The sequence below is a fragment of the Triticum urartu genome, chromosome 4A (genome assembly GCF_056163025.1).
Source record: "Triticum urartu cultivar PI428250 chromosome 4A, HENAU_Tu73, whole genome shotgun sequence".
In the NCBI taxonomy this organism is placed as follows: Eukaryota; Viridiplantae; Streptophyta; class Magnoliopsida; order Poales; family Poaceae; genus Triticum; species Triticum urartu.
The window spans coordinates 145,750,407-145,769,625 of record NC_141876.1 but is presented as its reverse complement, the minus strand read 5'-3'; the positions used below and the strand labels follow the sequence as shown (position 1 = coordinate 145,769,625).

The 19,219-nt window shown below is 40.8% G+C and overlaps 1 protein-coding gene across 1 annotated transcript; it reads right to left on the bottom strand.

Moving 5' to 3' along the window:
• Positions 1 to 5,520: 5,520 nt before the first annotated feature.
• LOC125551176 (clathrin heavy chain 1) lies at positions 5,521 to 16,344 on the bottom strand. The gene is made up of 30 exons (XM_048714333.2): positions 16,129 to 16,344; positions 15,773 to 15,977; positions 14,559 to 14,647; positions 14,365 to 14,443; positions 14,120 to 14,247; positions 13,652 to 13,750; positions 13,460 to 13,568; positions 13,200 to 13,279; positions 12,890 to 13,117; positions 12,737 to 12,802; positions 12,093 to 12,209; positions 11,549 to 11,746; positions 11,316 to 11,432; positions 11,162 to 11,221; positions 10,949 to 11,035; positions 10,790 to 10,873; positions 10,566 to 10,700; positions 10,425 to 10,487; positions 10,249 to 10,353; positions 10,041 to 10,153; positions 9,700 to 9,952; positions 9,474 to 9,610; positions 9,113 to 9,391; positions 7,997 to 8,999; positions 7,377 to 7,862; positions 7,087 to 7,257; positions 6,819 to 7,004; positions 6,412 to 6,534; positions 6,230 to 6,340; positions 5,521 to 6,143 (listed from the first exon to the last, which is right to left on the bottom strand). Exons 1-30 carry the CDS (start codon positions 16,171 to 16,173, stop codon positions 5,952 to 5,954), a joined length of 5,148 nt encoding a protein of 1,715 aa, XP_048570290.2. The 5' UTR covers positions 16,174 to 16,344; the 3' UTR covers positions 5,521 to 5,951.
• Positions 16,345 to 19,219: the final 2,875 nt, after the last annotated feature.

The window sequence follows — 19,219 nt, the reverse complement described above, 5'->3', positions numbered from 1 at the left end:
GTAGAACCAGTCTCGCGTAAGCGTACGCGTAATGTCGGTCTGGGCCGCTTCATCCAACAATACCGCCGAACCAAAGTATGACATGCTGGTAAGCAGTATGACTTGTATCGCCCACAACTCACTTGTGTTCTACTCGTGCATATAACATCTACGCATAAAACCAGGCTCGGATGCCACTGTTGGGGAACGTAGTAATTTCAAAAAAAAAATCCTACGCACACGCAAGATCATGGTGATGCATAGCAACGAGAGGGGAGAGTGTCGTCCACGTACCCTCATAGACCGTTAAGCGGAAGCGTTATGACAACGCGGTTGATGTAGTCGTACGTCTTCACGATCGACCGATCCTCACTACCGAACGTACGGCACCTCCGCGTTCAGCACACGTTCAGCTCAGTGACATCCCGCGAACTCACGATCCAGTAGAGCTCGGGAAGAGTTTCGTCAGCACGACGGCGTGGTGACGATGTTGATGAAGCTACCACAGCAGGGCTTCGCCTAAACACCGCTACAGTATTACCGAGGTGGATTATGGTGGAGGGGGCACCGCACACGGCTGGGAGAGATCTTTGCGATCAACTTGTGTGTCTAGAGGTGCCCCCCTGCCACCGTATATAAAGGAGCAAGGGGGAGAGGCGGACGGCCAGGAGGAGGCGCGCCAGGGAGGAGTCCTACTCCCACCGGGAGTAGGACTCCCTCCTTTCCTAGTTGGAGTAGGAGAAGGGGGGAGGAGGAGGGAGAGAGGAAGGAAAGGGCCCCCCCTCCTTGTCCAATTCGGCCTAGAGGGAGAGGAGGGGCGCGGCCTGCCCTGGCCGCCCCTCCTCTTCTCCACTAAGGCCCATCTTGGCCCATTAAACCCCCGAGGGGTTCCGGTAACCCCCGGTACTCCGGTAAAATCCCGATTTCACCCGGAACACTTTCGATATCCAAATATAGGCTTCCAATATATCAATCTTTATGTCTCGACCATTTCGAGACTCCTCGTCATGTCTGTGATCACATCCGGGACTCCGAACTTCCTTCGGTACATCAAAACACATAAACTCATAATATAACCGTCATCGAACTTTAAGCATGTGGACCCTACGGGTTCGAGAACTATGTAGACATGACCGAGACATGTCTCCGGTCAATAACCAATAGCGGAACCTGGATGCTCATATTGGTTCCTACATATTCTACGAAGATCTTTATCGATCAAACCGCACAACACTATACGTTGTTCTCTTTGTCATCGGTATGTTACTTGCCCGAGATTCAATCGTCGGTATCCAATACCTAGTTCAATCTCGTTACCGGCAAGTCTCTTTACTCGTTCCATAATACATCACCCCATAACTAACTCATTAGTTATCATGCTTGAAAGGCTTATAGTGATGTGTATTACCGAGAGGGCCCAGAGATACCTCTCCGACAATCGGAGTGACAAATCCTAATCTTGATCTATGCCAACTCAACAAGTACCATCGGAGACACCTGTAGAGCACCTTTATAATCACCTAGTTACGTTGTGATGTTTGGTAGCACACAAAGTGTTCCCCCGGTATTCGGGAGTTGCATAATCTCATAGTCATAAGAACATGTATAAGTCATGAAGAAAGCAATAGCAGTAAACAAACGATCAAGTGCTAAGCTAACGGAATGGGTCAAGTCAATCACATCATTCTCCTAATGATGTGATCCCATTGATCAAATAACAACTCATGTCTATGGTTAGGAAACTTAACCATCTTTGATCAATGAGCTAGTCAAGTAGAGGCATACTAGTGACACTATGTTTGTCTATGTATTCACACATTTATTATGTTTCTGGTTAATATAATTCTAGCATGAATAATAAACATTTATCATGAAATAGTAAAATAAATAATAACTTTATTATTGCCTCTAGGGCATATTTCCTTCAGGTGCATGTTAAGGTGTGATTAATTTTCCATGTATGATGGCTTGATGATTTGGCATAGTTGCATGTTGAGAGAATTAAAGTTACTGAAGCATGCATGGTGACATGATGAGTTGGCATAGTTGCATGTTAATGTAATTGAGTTAGTGGGGATCAACTATTTAGGTATACTAGCAATGTGCTCGTGCATTGCAACGGATCAAAATATAATAATACATGTTCATGAATTTGAAAGAAAAAACACTCTAGCTTTGGTATATATCACTAAAAATATGTTAGGTTTCACTCAAAATGTATTCTTTGTGGCTATTTGGATGAGGTGAGGGTGTGGTTGGTTTGAAGAGATTTTTCTCCAAATCAGAGAAGAAAGGTGGGGTCTTGTTGCAAAAATGCTACTTACTTCACATCCGTTGGATGCAGATGAGATGGTCTGAATTGACGGATGACAGACACACCATCATCACTAAGTGAGTCTTTTATAGGATACGAAGTTAGAGTTCAATTAGTATTCGCATGAGGATGATGATCAAATGTGTAGGCAGGCCTATAATATGTGTACTTTTCTAAACGGGGGAAATGAAAGGAATACTAAAATAAAATCAAAATAAGAAAAAATTCTAAGTAAGAATGAATTAGTGGCATTGGTTTACACTTTAAGAAGAAGAAAAAAATGTAAAATGAAACAAATAACGACAAAATTTGCACAAAATTAACACCAAAATTGGGCTTTTTTCAAAATATGCAGGAATAAGCATATAATAATGGAATTTACGCACAGAAAAAGAAGTTTCCAAAGAAGAAATAAATTAGTGGCGTTGGTATTTTACACAAAGAGAATTAAATAAATACTAAAACAAAATAAAATAATAATAATTAAGAAAATAAATTGGTGGCATTGGTATTACCCTTTAAGAGGAATATGAAAAAAAAACAATGACAAACTTTGCACTCCATTCACGTAGAAATTACATTTTTTTATCATATGCAAGAACAAGCATATACTAGTGGATTTTTTGCAAAAAAAAGTTTCATAACGGAATGAATTAGTGGCATTTGTATTACTCTTAAATAAGAAAATAAATAAAAATAAAATAAGAAAGTTTTCTAAGAAAGAATGAATTAGTTGCATTGGTATTACTCATTCAGATGAAAGAAAATGAAAAAAAAGAAACAAATAATGGAAAAAATTGCACATAATTTACATAGAAATTGCAATTTTTTTATAATGCAAGAATAAGCATATAATAGTGAAATTTTATTAAAAAAACAAGTTTCCTAAAAAAATGAATTAGTGGCAGATATAAATAAACAACATATAAAAAATTTGCACATGATATTGCACTGAAATTACACTTTTTAAATATGCAAAGAATAAGTATATAACAGTATAATTTACATCCATATTGTATAATACTTGCTATATACAATTCTACTCATCCAACATCCAAAAATACCCATTATGAAAAATCCCCAAAAAAATAAAAAGCAAAGCAAAACAGTTTTGCTAAAGCACATCTAGATGTGCCATAAGTATTGCACATCTAAGTCCTATGTCATTGATCTTACGTTGAGATTCGTGTGGATATTTTCTTTTTCTTTTTCCTTTTCTTCTTTATGCATGATTCACTCACTTAGATGTGCAATAACTAGAGCACATCTAGATGTGCTCTAGACACACCCCAACGCCTCGAAAAGGCAATGTATACGGGGCAAGTCAAAAATTCAGCCTAAGAAAAAGTCGACTTACCCCAAAACGAGGGCAAGTCAAAAATCGGTTTGAGAAGCTATAAAAGAATACAAGGAAAAAAACATAAATCTGAACAAAAGAATCAACAATAGAAAATCGACTTACCTAAATTTAAAATTAGGCAACTTACATGTAGGTAAAATGTGATTATTATTTTGATTCCCCCATGGTATGTGAATGCAATGTCCCCTGCACTGTATCTAGTTTTGTTACGTGTCCCGACTAGTTCCAGGCTCTATCGATCATAGTCAGTCATTCATCACCTTCATTGACTGACTCCATATAAGTTACTCGACTTGTGGCAGCCCTTCTCGATTGCAACTTCTTACCTTTCACATGTTAAAATAAATGGAATGGGCCAGGTTAAGTTCGGTCAATGTAAATGGACCCACACCACCACAGGGTCAAGAAAACAATTCGTATTGATCAGGGACGACACCTTTGGCTGATCATCCCATAATCATTTTTTATACCACTTCATGTGGTCTATGATCAATAAAGTCTAGCTATACCTCTGAAAAAACAATTCGAATCACCCCAAGGATTCTCAACCAGAGCCGCCGCCATGAGCTTTCCTAAGCACCGTTGCCTCCGTCTCCCTCCTCTTTTCCGTCCGACGATACTGATAAGGTGGTTGCGGTGATTGCAGGTTTAAATAAAGTTTCTTTAGTGTATCTCTGCTTGATGACCTTTGATTTGATGCTTACAAAGTGATCGAGAGTTTGTGTCTCCAGATCTGTTGGTTCTAACGCCGGCCCTCAAACCATTTAGACCAAGTGGTCTGGACATGTTTTGCAATTCAACACGGGTCGGTTTGCCGACTGGTCCGAGCGCGCGAGCAAGGAGACCGTGACGGCCATGGTCGCGGCGAACCCCAACTTTGTCGTCGAGCAGCAGACTCTACAAGGCCACCAAAGCTTAAGTCGTCGCTCGCAACGTACAGGCGGCGCAACCAGACACGGGGGCAGCGCAACCAGACACGGACGCTGGCAGTTGCGCATCCTACGCGCCGCCAGACGTTGTTTTGCCGTGTCGATGGGACGACGAGCGTATTTGGAATTGATTGTGCAGAATTGTTTCAAACCTGTCGATGTCTCAATGGGTACCGCCGCCAGTTGACATAGTCATGGTCAATATTGAGGAGGTCACCACACCGGAATTAGCTGAAGCACCAGCGCTCCGTCGACATTTTGTGGGTACCATCTTTGCTTCAGATTGTCTTTCCATCATTCAAAGGATTCATTCTCAAATAGCGGATCGCTCAAGCATTGGAACGGTAATCTCCGATATCAAAGTTTTGGCGGGTCTCGTCTAGTCTCTTTAGTCATGTTGATGGTTTGTCACGGATCATACTTAGTGCAGTTGTGTGCTTATTCTAATCACTTTTATCACGTGTAACGATCTTTTTTCTCACCTTCAGAAGAATGAAACTCTGATCGAGGCCCTATTCTTATTATGATGATTTGGATATTGAATTGCCTTTGACTGATTATTATTATGATGATAGGGTGTTTTCTCCGTTCGGTCGGCTTGGCCAGCCCGGAAGTAATACAAAGCGCTATCAGCTTTCGACCCGAGTACAGTAGGAATAGTTAACCAAAGGAAGAACGCTCTTGATACATTCTAAATGTATACTTTCTGTGATCAATAAGCTGACATTCTCTCCCCAAAAAAAGAACTTCCAAGCTCTTCGCGTATCATCTTTGTCCAGTTTAAGCTTACTACGGCTGGTTACAAGTACAGTAAAGACGAGACATCATCGCCACCGTCAAATAATTTTCATCCAACGTCCAAATGGAGCAAAAGATCCAAGTTTGCTCAGGAGAACTGCTGACCACTAACAAAATACAGATACAAATACACCGTGTCGTTCAACAAAAGCATTCTTCCAGGTACAAAACCCAAACCTCTGAACACAAAGTGTAACATATAACATACAGGCAGTGTTTATGTTCACGGGTGGCAACACCAACACGGAGGAGTGTACACCCAAAATGTCTTAGTCTTTTTATCACACAAGCTATACAAATGGTACCAGTCTTCCACCTCTCATTCTTCAGCTGGAACCTAATCTCATCCTCATCCTACCCGATCATAATATATAGCAACCAGTAAATTTACTCTACCTCGGCTAGAAATATTGCTCGCCAAAATTGCCCTGGTACCAAAAGAATATTAACTGAAACAACCAATAGCCCAAATCAATCTACAACTTGAAAGATACCTTTGGGATCCTCATGCTCCCTCTGTGTAAAAAAAGACTGAAACAATCGACATCATCTATGTTCTTCAAAAGCCAACTCAGTAGTTTCCCATTGGAGGCATCCCATATGCCGGCATCGGACCAGGACCCATCGGAGGCATACCCATCCCACCCATCGGAGGCATACCCATCCCGCCCATAGGAGGCATACCCATGCCGCCCATCGGAGGTGGACCCCCCATACCAGGCGGAGCAGGCAAGGCGAGAGGGAGCAATTGAGCGTACATGTTCTGTATAACAAAACACAACTTGTCATGCTAACTGCTTAAGAACAAATAACAGGACACTGAACAAAAAGAAGAGCGCTTTATATTACCTGCTGAGCAACAACGTCCTTCTCTTCCTGCTCTTTGGCTTTTTCTTCTTTCTGCGATTCAATCCTGTCCTTCACCAGGTCATCTACCTTGCTTGTGTACTCACGGATGAACTGCATACATAGCAAGAATGCTATTATAACAAAACTGAACATTTCCAAACATGCAAACAGACTTAATATACCTGTAATAGGTAGGGGAAAGCAAAGTCCAGCATGTTGTTTGTCCATGCAAGCTCGAGAGCAACATCCGCACGAATCAAGTCGTAACAAATGAAGAGGCAAGAAGCAAAACATTCTTTCTTTCCCTGCAATAGTCAGAGATGCTTACTGATTAGAAATGCAATACTGCACAGACAACACTGGTCTACCAAAACAATGAAGGTCAGATTAGTTCTTAATTTGCATGTTTCTTGGATTTATCTACTCTTAGCTAGTTGATATGCACAGGATGCAACACTCAGAATTGGGAATCTTAGAAAGGTGATCACAGCACTAAAACCAGCACGAAAGAAAATATCTGCTGCAATTATCTAAGAAGGCAATAATATTAGCACAGTTTGCGCACTCATAAAATGCTTTTTTCACTAACCTGCTCGATGAAATAGACAAGTAAATCCTCCGACAGCTCACGGTCACCAGACTGTGAGCATGTTTCCATGCAATCCTTGTACATGTTGTCTTTTTTCGATAGGGCAATAGATTGCTTCCATCTGCCAGCTTTCTTGTAAATGTAAGCAGCAATCCTCCTCATCTCAAGCAATTCATGTTTCTCAAGCTGATCAAGAGTTAAGAAACTGATTATAAAAACAATAACGCCATTAACAAGCATTACATATTCGTCTATTTATTTACTGTACCTTCTGGGCAAGACCTATCTGATCAAAGTTATCATGCATGTCAACCGACTCACGGAGCCTCTCATAGTCCTCCTCCTCAACATAAAGCTCATTCAATGCTTCATTGACAGCAGAGACATTGTTGCTCTGAACAGCAACCATGTATGGTTTCACAAGATGCAACTGACCAGCCTATAAATGGAATAAAAATAGTTCAGACTTCTAGATTAGAACATAAAACAGACACACCAGTAGAGACCCTTCCCATAATCATCCCATATACGACATTAAATATTCATTTTGAGGCAAACCTTGCGCATTATGTCTACAACTCTTGTGTGATCCAAGCGAAGCGCAAGCACATTGAGAAGATCATTGATGAGATCAGGGTGTTCTTGCAAATAGAAGTGCACAGCCTTGTAATATATCTCAACATTTGCAACCTTAACAGCAACATCCTTAAATTGCATATGATCCCATGCATCTGGAGAATGGTTCATAATAGTGGTAGCAGCATTGTCAAATTCATCATATTGGATGTATAGGTACATAAGCTCTTTCCAGTGTTGTTGTTCATCACAAGCACGGATAAGCTTAGGAATATTCAGCCGGGTGGAGAAAAGCTTGATGTGTTCCATGAGCTTCTCAGGGCGGTATCTAGCATAAAGGACTCCAAGTTCTGTAAAGATGCCCATGTGCGCACGCTCAAGTCCAAGACCACTCTCCATGAGAGAAATAAGTTCATTGAAGCATCCTCTGTTCTGATAGTATTCACTCACTTCTTCCAAGTCATCAACCTAAACAAAACAAGGCATATCAGAAAGAACTATATAAAAGTGCCTCAGGACTCTGAAGATTTTTTTATAGAACTAGAAACATGTGTTGAAGCATAATTTTGTTGCTTCGCAGAAATTTTCTAGCTTATATATACCTGAATGATGATATTGAGACCGCATATTTGCGCTAGACGGAACTCCTCAGCATCAACACAGGCAAAGCAGACCTCCTTCCATGTTTTAGCGCTGTTAGCCTTGCGAGCAGCATCTACAGCTCCTTGGAACTGCTTCAGCTTGACCAAGGTGACAGCCAACTTAGCCCAGTTAGAGATGAAGGCATAGATGATCTTTGCAGCTTCATAAAGTTCTTCATCGTAAAGCCGGTCACCAACATTTTGGAGATTAGCAACATTTGGCATAAGAATAAACTCTTCAATGTCGCTAAGCCTATCAATCTTCGCATATGCAAAGATGAGTTCTCCATCGACTTTGGGCTCCCTTGCCTTTTGCCTTACCATCAGCAAGTACTTGACAAGATCATGGTATACATCAGCTTCCTCAGCAGCACGGATGACATCAAGGAAATGTGTTGCGTCATCTGCACGGATGAATGACTCAATTGCTTCACTGACTAGACCTTCACGCAACTGGGCCTTGGCAACCTGGCTCCAAACAGCATCTTCTTCAACACGGAATGCAAACTCTTCAGCTCTTTCTATGCTTCGGATGTTATCTAACAGAACATCGACGGCCTGAACATTTAAGTTGAACTTCTTAAATATGGCAAAAGCCTCCTCATACAGTTGTGCCTCGACAGCTACTTCTCCGACAGCAGGGCCATCAAAGTTGTCCAGTCTGTTAACATAGTCCATGACCCTGGATGGGTCTGCCTTAATGGCTGTCAAGATGAGCAGGTTCTGAAGATTAAAGTTTCCACTGAATGCAGAATTCTGGAGGACAATCTTTTCAAGAAGTTCAATCAGCTCATGCGGGAGGTCAGCTTCCATGAAAGCCTTAACAGCAGCAGAAACTTGCTCAGGGCTCTTGCTTTCAGGCAGGGCCGTAGAAACAACTTGGTCAATGAACTGCCTTCTGTATTCATTTTCAGGCAGTAGAACTTTATCCCAAAGATCACCATCCATTCTTTCAACTACATACCTGACAACTCAAAACATTGGACTGAACGTGTAAGCAATGACGCAACAGATATAATGATTCAGAAAAATAACATATTTACATGGCATCAAAAGGACAATAAACCATAAACATACCTAGCTTGCAGCTTGAAAAGTGAGTTTTTGTTAGTGACGCTAATAAGTTCATCATCACATTGTCCACGCCTGTAAGCAACAACAGCAAGTGTAGGATCCCGCTTTTCACAGTATTTACCAACCACACGAGAGTCATAAAATGGATTGGTAGTAAGGAAATGCTCTGGGTTGTTGTTGCTATCGATGATAATTTTCCCAAGAGCATTATGGACATGCACATCTTGGCTACCCTCGCTCACTAAGTGCTCCAAGAATTGTGTAAGCAGACGTAAGCGGTTCCTGATTAAAAGATCAAAGAAATGAGACCAGCTAAAAAGGCAGGCATATGCAAAGTGTACAGAGACAATGATTAGAATGAAACCTCTTCTCGCACTCGTCAACTAGTGGTTCAATGGGAAGGAGAGAGCGGACAGATAGAATCAAACCCTTAATGAAATCTTCAGGGCACTCATCATCAAGTAGCTGCCCCACTACCAATGGAGCATTCCCAGGGTTAACCTACAAACCAGATAAAGGGAAACAGACATTAATATAATGAGTATATCAGAAGAAGTACTAAGATAAACTAAGTTTGAAGAGTTACATACCTTCTGTACATAGCCTTCAATATACCTGAGCATGTTATTTGTGTACAGATAGTGAGTCAGATCTGGAACAAAACCAAAGCGGTCACAAACATTAATCAGTGGGCGGGCATCAGGTAGTTTTGCTTCCATCAGAAAGTTCTTTGTCTTCTCAGCATCATAGAAATTAGACTCTCTGGTTACACGCTCAACTTCTTTGATTTGTCCAGTCCTTGCAGCTGATTCTATGTACTTGAAGTGGATATCTGGATCCTCACTGTTGGATGTAAAGAAATATGATGTTTAAGTGTGCTACATTAAGAAAACAATGGTGGTTGAAAGATATCATCAACTGGGCTAAATACCTGGAGCTCAAATAGGATCCCAAGAAAAAGTACAGGCCCTCATAAGATTTAAATTGCTCAAATAGTTTTATGCAACCATCAACACCTAGCTGCTCAGAGTATTCTTTGGCGGCCTTCAGATTTGTTACAGGATTGGAGATGATTAGAATCGATAAGAAAGAAGAACAAAACCACAAGAACGAAAGGTAAAGGAACACAGAAAGATTACCTGCACAACTATTTGAAGGTTTCCTCTCAGATTGACCAGTAGAAGGTCTTTCATGCACTCTAGTGCCCATTCTTTTGAAAGGGTTCCAAAGAACTCAACGAGGGCCTATGAAAGGAAGTTGTTAAAAGGCCAGGTAATAATAAATAGACAGTCAAACATAACTGAAGAAAACAAACCTGTGGTTCAATGGCGTGGGTATTTACAATGACACGTTTGATATCAGGCAACTCTGCATAGTGCTGTATCACAATACAAGACTTGTTAAACTGCAAGACAATGAGGATAGATCACAACCAAAACCATGCAAAGATACGGACCTGGAGGGCTCGCAAGTACAAACCAGCCTTTTCACACAGTTGAGCAATGCGTGGGCGGTCGTAATGACTGAACATACCGTTAGCAAGGATGGCATCAGCAACATTAGGGTAAGTCACCAAGTTGATCTCCAAAACCTAAAATAAATTCAAACAGAAGCTACTACTGAGTAACAGGGAGGTCTATATTGTAAAGATTCACAATTAAATAAAAACTAAATGCTGACCTTGGTTTGCAGAAAAGCATGTTCTTCCAAGTTTGGTTTCAGAACATCCAGCAGAAAAGCTGTTGCCTCCCGTATCATATTTCTCTGTTAACAAAAGACGCATAAGGCAGGATGTACAACCAAATTTCATAGTAAAAAGGAAAAAAAATATAAACCTACCTGAAGGAAGAGATCGGTTATGGTATTATAATCTAATGGACAACCACCCTCCATTTGTGACATCATGAGAGCGAAATTTACAGCTCCCTGGTAAAGAATATATAGGATATACACAATTAGGCAAAGTCACATAAAGAATAAACCCCACAACCAGGTACCAAATGTTTCACCACAACCCAGTTTGTCTTTAAAGGCCTTAAACAATCTTATTACCTGTGGATCTGTACGTAGGATGGTCTGGAGGAGGAAAAGGTAATCGGGAGTGTACCCAACCTGGAAGAGATAATTAGACAGCACAGTCAATGTTCAAGCTGAACTGGCTACTACCTACCAAAAACAAGAATTCAGCAGTACCAACGCAATATACCTGCTTTGAATATATAAGGATCTTGTCAAACTCCCTCCTTTCGGCAAAAGCAGCAACGACTTTAGGTGTTGCCCTAGCCTTTATGTATATTTTCAATGCAAGGTCATTGTCTACCGTCTACACCAAAGTACCGATTGGATTAGTAAACAATCCAGACACAGGCAGCGAATGAAATTTACTGACGCACGATGAGATTTGTGCAATCAACAAACACAGCAGAGCACCCATGTTACCTTAACAAGATCTCCTAGCTCTTCACTGCATTCCAACTTATCTTCTGCCAACCAATTTTCCAGAAGGTTCTTTTTGTTCTGATTGACAACAAGTCGAGATAACTCAAGGGACTCGTAAGCATTGAGCTTCCCTCGAGTTAGCAATGTGCCAAAGTACTGCAACAGTGGAGGCGTTTGCCCAGCTTGAACAGGAACACTCTGCATTTGATGAACACAAATCACATGTCAGACAAGCATAACCTACACTTTCCAGCGAGGAACAGTTAACTATGAAACATTTCTATTATGTGGTAAGCAGAACCCATTGGCTTAAATTAAAGAAAAAAAACGGCCCTAAGCATTTTAGCACAGCAGTCTCTTCGCTGGAAATTTCGTAAGAGCAGGATGATCTCTAGGGTCAGATATCAAGCACACTTTGTAATTCTGACAGTTGGGGCTATGAAGAATGCCTGGCTCATTGAGAAAGTATAAATGTAGGAAATGAGCTGTGAAAAGGCGGTGAATTCACATTAACAGCTCATGGGCAACAAGAACAGGAAGGCACCTGAAATTTTGCAACAGTCTCAGGGGTTCGCAGAAGACCCTGAGGGGATTCTGCAGCGAGCTCCGCCGCTTCCTTGTATTTTGTTTGCGAAAACAGTTCCTGAAATCTTTGCACAACCTGCAATTCAGAATAACAAAAAGTAGTGGTTAGTCCCTCTACACATCAAATGAGATAGGCAAGTGTAAGAATGGAATATTCCTTGAATTTTAAATCCAATATGAAGAATTAACATTAACATGGCTGCAAGCGAAACAGTACATGTGGTGTTTGTGAGCCACTAAAATACCCACAGCACAAGCACATTTATAAGTTATTAGTACATTCAGAAGTGCTCATTCAGAACTGCATAAACGTTCAACTTACAGAAAATGGTTACTGGAACAAGATATACAAGCAAAAAATGACGTGACATTCAGAAGTGCTTATTAGGCAGGAACATAGGTGCATATTGAGAAAATTGCATAAGCATGTCGGCACGCGCTCTTATGGAACATAATGATACTAGCACATAGTTAAATGATCTAGCAAGGAAATAATGATTCAACTCGTACAAAGACATGCAAAAATAGAAGCATGGGCAACAATCAAGCAAATTATGCAAATGTAAACATCATTCAAAAAAGCATAGTAGTTATGGAGCTTACCAAGTTCTCCGCCCCAGGAAGGTTAGCTCTTTTGGCAAGATTCACAGCTAGCTCAAGGTTATTTAACTGCATGAACCAAAATGTATTAGAAATTTAAAAGGAATATCTAAAGTATGCATCAGCAGAAGAATTTATGAAATGCCAGAATCATACTTGGCCGCTGACAAAAGGCACAACAGTCGCATCATTAACTGTGGCATGTAAGACCTGTCCTCTTCTGTTGATGGCATAAAATCCACCGGTTGTAGAAGACTCTGCTGTCAAGAATATAGGATCTGGACTGATTCTATTTCTATAAACTGCTGCGGCAGTTTCCAAGTCATACACAAACAAAAGGCCAAGCTTCGTAATTACATAGACAAGTCCATACTTTTGAGAGATCTGTAATAAAGAAGATAAAACGAGTTAGATATATGTGATATCTAACAGGGTATACTACATGTGGGACCTAAAAGATATACACCTGCATGGCTACAGGAAAATCATCCTGAAAATCTGGTGGGAAGAAGAGATCGGCTTGCTTCTTGGAAAAACCAGGTTTCCCTGCAATAAATGATTTGGAAAGGTAAAAAAAGAGAATGACTAACAGAAAAAAAATCACTTGGAAAGGGTAGCCTGTAAGGAAAAACATCGGTGGATAGATGACATACTGCCACATTTACAAGACTGGAATGCAGAAATAATGATAATCAAAAATAGAACATGGCGGTTCTTTATGCAAACCTGGCTGAGCCCCCAGTTCAATAACATGTAACTTAGAAGTAATCTGTCCAGCATTAGTTGCCTTCGAGGCAAAACAGATGAGTGTTGATGGATTCTCGTTGCCAGGAACCTGGACAGGAGAAGTAAAGCACCGTTGACAAATACTAGAAGTGAACTAATAATTATAACCTCCACAAACTAATTGATTAATACCTTAAAAGTTGCAAAAGATGCTGCATGGGCTTCAAGTGCCTGGCTACGCTGCTGATCAACAGAGAAAAGTTGCATATTTCCCTTCACCAACTGCGGCCTCTGCTAGGTGAAGTAGAAAGCCCATGAATATAAGAAGCATGCATAACAAAGTACCATTTACTCAGTGCATATATCAGCTGCACCTGTAGCTCAACATAGCAGACTAGATACTTGGAAATTTGTGAAATCGTAATTATACTCCCTCTTTAGTTCTAGATACATCCCTTTTTATCCATTTTGATGACAAGTATTTTCGGACGGAGGGAGTAGCATTTAACACCAAGAATAGTCAAACAACCAGAGGGACAGAACAGACCATAGCAGGAAGGGACACAACCAGAATTTTGATCATCATATCACATTCAATTACAGAACAACAGTGCATCAGGTTATGATGATGCTAATTAAGAATGATCTTTGCGAGCATACCTCAGGAGCACCAGGTGCAATTCCAATAAGCACAAGCCACTTCTCTGCCGGGTCACAACGGTAGTTAATGATCTGATTATTGGCCAGATTAGCTGTCCTATCAAACATCTTGGTGGGTTCAGAATCTCCTGCATTCCAACATCAGCAAGCAATAATTATCTTAGTTCCTATACATAACAGTGAAATCATGCAAAGCTGGAAATGGTGCTTCAGCAGAGAACAGCTGTGATTTGTCAGATGAGTACCTTCAATTGACCAGTGATAAACAGATGTCTGTGTTACCAAGCCCAGCAACTTGGGGGTGATCCATTTCCAGAACACAACCTGTGATTGTAGACAAGAAGACATGTCAGATAATATGTCAAGTAAGATTGCACATAATCAATTAAATAAAATTACCAAATATACTAGATAACTAGAGAAGACTTCGAAACTTCACCTGCTCAGGCATCTGGTGCGACTTTACTTTTGTTTTAGCTTCAATATTGAAGATCTGCAGGTGATCCTGCGTCGTTCCAGCTATTTGGGCTGCAAAATTTTGCAAAAACTTGTTACTGCTATTTGTAAACTCCGTCATATTCAGATTGAGGTGAACAGATGGTAAAGGCTGACTCTGAAATATGCAGTTCTTATAGATTATTTCCCCATCAAACATATAGCAGCAATACACTATGCTGTCGATGTATAAAGCAGTCATTCCAACTTAACCAACTAAAGTAAGACTGATTATGAGAGAACAGTTTCTTGCCACTATCACTTTGCTTGCATTTGAGATGTCAAGGAAGCATGTTACACAGAAAAACACCATAATCATTTATCACATCAAATGGGTAGATTAGTGTACGGTCCAGAACAAATGACTTCAGTTTTATATTCAAAGCTCCACCCCATGACAACAAGGGGGCATTTCTTTAATAAAAATAGATAGTAAGCAACTACCGTAGAGCCAATTTGTGGAGAAGGCATCAATTCAATGAGAACATCGGCAAAAAAAATACTCACAATTAGATATTAACTCTAATAGGCCCCCATCCTAGGGACCAAACTATGCTCAATCGAAGGGATTCAATGTTTTGGCCATGGTAACATTATCAACATAATAGATACATTCTTCGAATCCTAATCACTTGCAGGCACATGTAAACTAAGATCTCATTAGAGAACTGATAAGCATATATCATTCACTTTTAATCTAAAGAAACTTTGGGTGTGTGATCTTTCATTAGAGGATGTGCTGTACTAATTATAAAACGCATCTAATCATCGAGATTTATCATTGAATTTCACATAATAGATGACCAACCTATTATTGTGTGCTCTGCATACTAGCAGAATGCAAGTATCAATATCAACATTTAGGCTCACAACTTCCCAAGATCATCCGAACAGTAAATGTGTTACTAAAACACACACAAAATGCAACTGAGACGCAAAACTACCAGATGCCAAGCTAAAACTTGATCTCAGTTAAGCAAATCCGTAGCCCCCCTCCCAAGATATGTGTACTGAGCTGAGATGGAAGCTGAAATCGTCGCCCAACTATTCCAGATCCCAGGACGCGGTGACTGGACTAGGATGGCAGCAGTTGTAGCACGGGCGGTCATGAGAATGAGATCCCGTAGAGCTCGTATAGAGATCTAGTGAGGCACATACCTTTGAGCGCGAGGATCCTGGTGTTGGGGTTCATGAGCGCGGAATCGGCGGTGATAGGCCTGCGGAGGGGCTGGCTGGGCATGGCCATGTCGATGATAACGACGCTGTTCTGCGGCGAGGTCTCCCTGACGCAGATGTACCTGTCCGACTCCATGGTGACATGGGTGAAGGTGACGAACTGTGGCGCGATCCCCAGGCTCGTCAGCTGCAACAAGCAACAAAGCCACCGCCATGGCGGCCATACCAATCAGTAAGTCGCAAGGCCTAGCTAGTCCCTCCTCAGAGATCTGATCTGACTTCCGAGAGAGAGAGAGAGAAGAATGATGGACGGGTATATGCGATGGTGCTGTAGTTACCGTGAGCGCCTCACGCATGGCGATGGGGGCGTTGGCCGCCGCCATGGCGGCAGGCGGCGGTGGCGAGAGCTCCCTGGAGCGAGACGGCGGGGGAGGGCTGGTGGTGTGTGCCCGTGGTGTTGGAGAGATCGGATCTGAAGAGGGAGGGAAGGAGGGGGTTGGAACCAACGGGGGAGAGACGATGCAGTGTTTGGGAATTTTAATTAGTCGTGGAGGTGGAGGGTGTGCGTTGGAGGTGTTTCCCCGATTAGTCCTCCGCCATCTCTCGAATAACTGCGAACGCCATTTAAGTCACAACGCACCTACTGATAGACTTCTTCATGGCGAAGTATCTTTCGGATAATAAAGTTCGTCATGGTGAAGTATCTTTCTTTTCTTTTTTTATTGATCTTTTTAGGGGATTCTTTTTTGATTGATGATGATAAGTTCTCTTTTCTTTTTCATTTATTGCGGAGAAATGATGATAAGTTCTTCACATAGAAGTAACTTTATTTAGTTACCTAATAATGTTGAGAGAGTTCTTCAGCCAACGGTGAATGGTAACAACTTAAGAAATATTTGTTGTCAAAAAAAAAATATTAACGATGGATCATAAAGCATTTCACAATATATATAGGACAATTAAAATTGAACACCATCACCAACATTTTAGTCGTTGGGTCATAATTCCTTCCAAGCCTTTAGATGCCTATGTAATCCGGCATCAGCCTTCAAATTTAGGCCAAAAAACTGAACCACGTTTGTCTATCCCACGCACTCGGTGAATTTGGCCATCAGATCACGTGTAGAAAAAACGATATTGATAATTGGTTGTAATTGCCTAGCTCTTGTTAGTTCAATAAACCTTGAGGTCACTTAAGGGAAATTGTTGCTTGCTACACCCACTTGCACTTGGAGGCCCAACAACTTCCTAGTAGAGAGGAAGCAAGCCTTTTTTTACGCCATTGTCGGGGAGTTAAGGTAATACTAGCGAAGAAAGCTATTGTCAACCTCCTAGTAAGGCCAAGCTTTTTTCTGGAGCCATTACCGGGGAGCTGTCATCACAATCACAGGTCCTACACTCCATTACTTTACTTCCTTGTTATCTATTTTGCTTAGTTACTTTTTCTTTATCGTGCTAGATGGAAATTTCTGATCTTCTCAAAGGTACTACATACTTTGGGCCTATAAATAAAGAATAGGTTAGTTGGCTATGCTCATCAAATGCTAAATATGATTTGAATAAACATGGTGAAATTCATAATTCAAGTATGAAAATGATAAGTTGGTAGCTAAGAATCTTATGGAGGAAACTACCTTAAAGTTTACTATACAAATAATTACACACTTGATGAAAGTATTATTCTTAATGGTGATGATATGTTAGTAGGCACTATTGGGGATGATTTTGTTATGCCTACTAGTCATTATGATGATCATGATTGGGGAGATAATTATGAAAGTTCTTGTGACATTGAAAATTTATTTGGTACCAATGATGAGCCTATATTTGATCGCAGTAATTATGATACTACTGAAAGTGGGTTTGAAGAGGTCATGACTTGTAGAAAGAATCCAACATGTTTAGAGAGTGTTCAATTTTATGAAATTATTGATAAAGGTGGTTTTGGAGAGGTAGTGACTTTAGCTAAGGTTGATCCCACAATTTTGGAGGATAATACAATCTATGTGCATATGGATCATGAGGAAAGTATCCTAGGTGATAGCCATATTATTGAGTTTGATCATGATCCCACATGTAATTATTATGAGAGAGGAAAATATCCTAGGTTATGTAAATTCATGTTATTAAATTACCTCTCTTTGTGTTGAAAGCTTTAAAGTTGCATTATTCTCTCTTGCCTATGCTAGGGATTGCTTCCTCTAATAATTTGTTGACTTATAAGATGCCCATGCATAGGAAGTGGGTTAAGCTTGATATATGCCTTTTGATGCTCTCTTTTATTCTTAAATTCCTATTTTCATGTGAAAACCATTGAAATCTTAAGCCTAGCTAAAAGGCATTAAAGAAAAGTGTTTGTTGAGAGGCAACCTGACGGAGCTAAATTCGATACATCTCATGTAGGGGGGCCCAAACTAAGAGTCTAGAGATGATGGTAATGACTAACGAGGACACGAGTTTTTACACATGTCTGAGCTCTTTGAAGAGATAAAACCCTACATATGCTTCTGTTTTATTGCTTTGGGATGGAGTATAAAGTACAGATGGTCTACTTTGAGATTATTGTCTCTAGATGTATGATCTGAGATGTCTAGATTGTGTTCTATCAACCAGCCCAGCCTCGACTTATAAGAATACCGAAGGCCTAGGATTACAGGAGTCCCATAATAAAAAGAAGACACATTCGTGACATTATAACCCGAACGAGAACTTTTTTTGCCATGGATGTGACACTTTCATGACGATAATTCATAATTGTGACAAAAACATGTATCATCATGGATGTGGTGGGCTCCTACTTTTGTGACAAAAAATGACTTTTCATCCTGGGCGGGTTGGGGGCGCACCTGCATGGCATTCTTTTGGCCGTCCATGACGTAAAAAAATCATGGTAGAAGTGAGGGCGAAGAAATTTTCGGGGATTTCCTGGAATACGGTGGGTGGCTGAGCCCGAGCGATGCAGTGATTGTTGGAAATATGCCCTAGAGGCAATAATAAATGGTTATTATTATATTTCCTTGTTCATGATAATTGTCTATTGTTCATGCTATAATTGTATTATCCAAAAACAGTAATACATGTGTGAATACATAGACCACAACGTGTCCCTAGTGAGCCTCTAGTTGACTAGCTCGTTGATCAATAGATGGTTACGGTTTCCTGACCATGGACATAGGATGCCATTGATAACGGGATCACATCATTAGGAGAATGATGTGATGGACAAGACCCAATCCTAAGCCTAGCACAAGATTGTGTAGTCCGTCTGCTAAAGCTTTTCTAATGTCAAGTATCTTTTCCTTAGACCATGAGATTGTGAAACTCCCGGATACCGTAGGAGTACTTTGGGTGTGCCAAACGTCACAACGTAACTGGGTGGCTATAAAGTTACACTAAGGGTATCCCTGTAAGTATCTGTTGGGTTGGCAC

Coding starts and splice junctions, on each gene's coding strand:
- LOC125551176 (XM_048714333.2), bottom strand. CDS start 16,173: ATGGCGGCGGCCAACGCCCCCATCGCCATGCGTGAGGCGCTCACG. Junction 13,280..13,459: donor TGAACTGGGGGCTCAGCCAG/GTTTGCATAAAG, acceptor CATTTATTGCAG/GGAAACCTGGTTTTTCCAAG. Junction 11,036..11,161: donor TCCTACGTACAGATCCACAG/GTAATAAGATTG, acceptor ATTCTTTACCAG/GGAGCTGTAAATTTCGCTCT.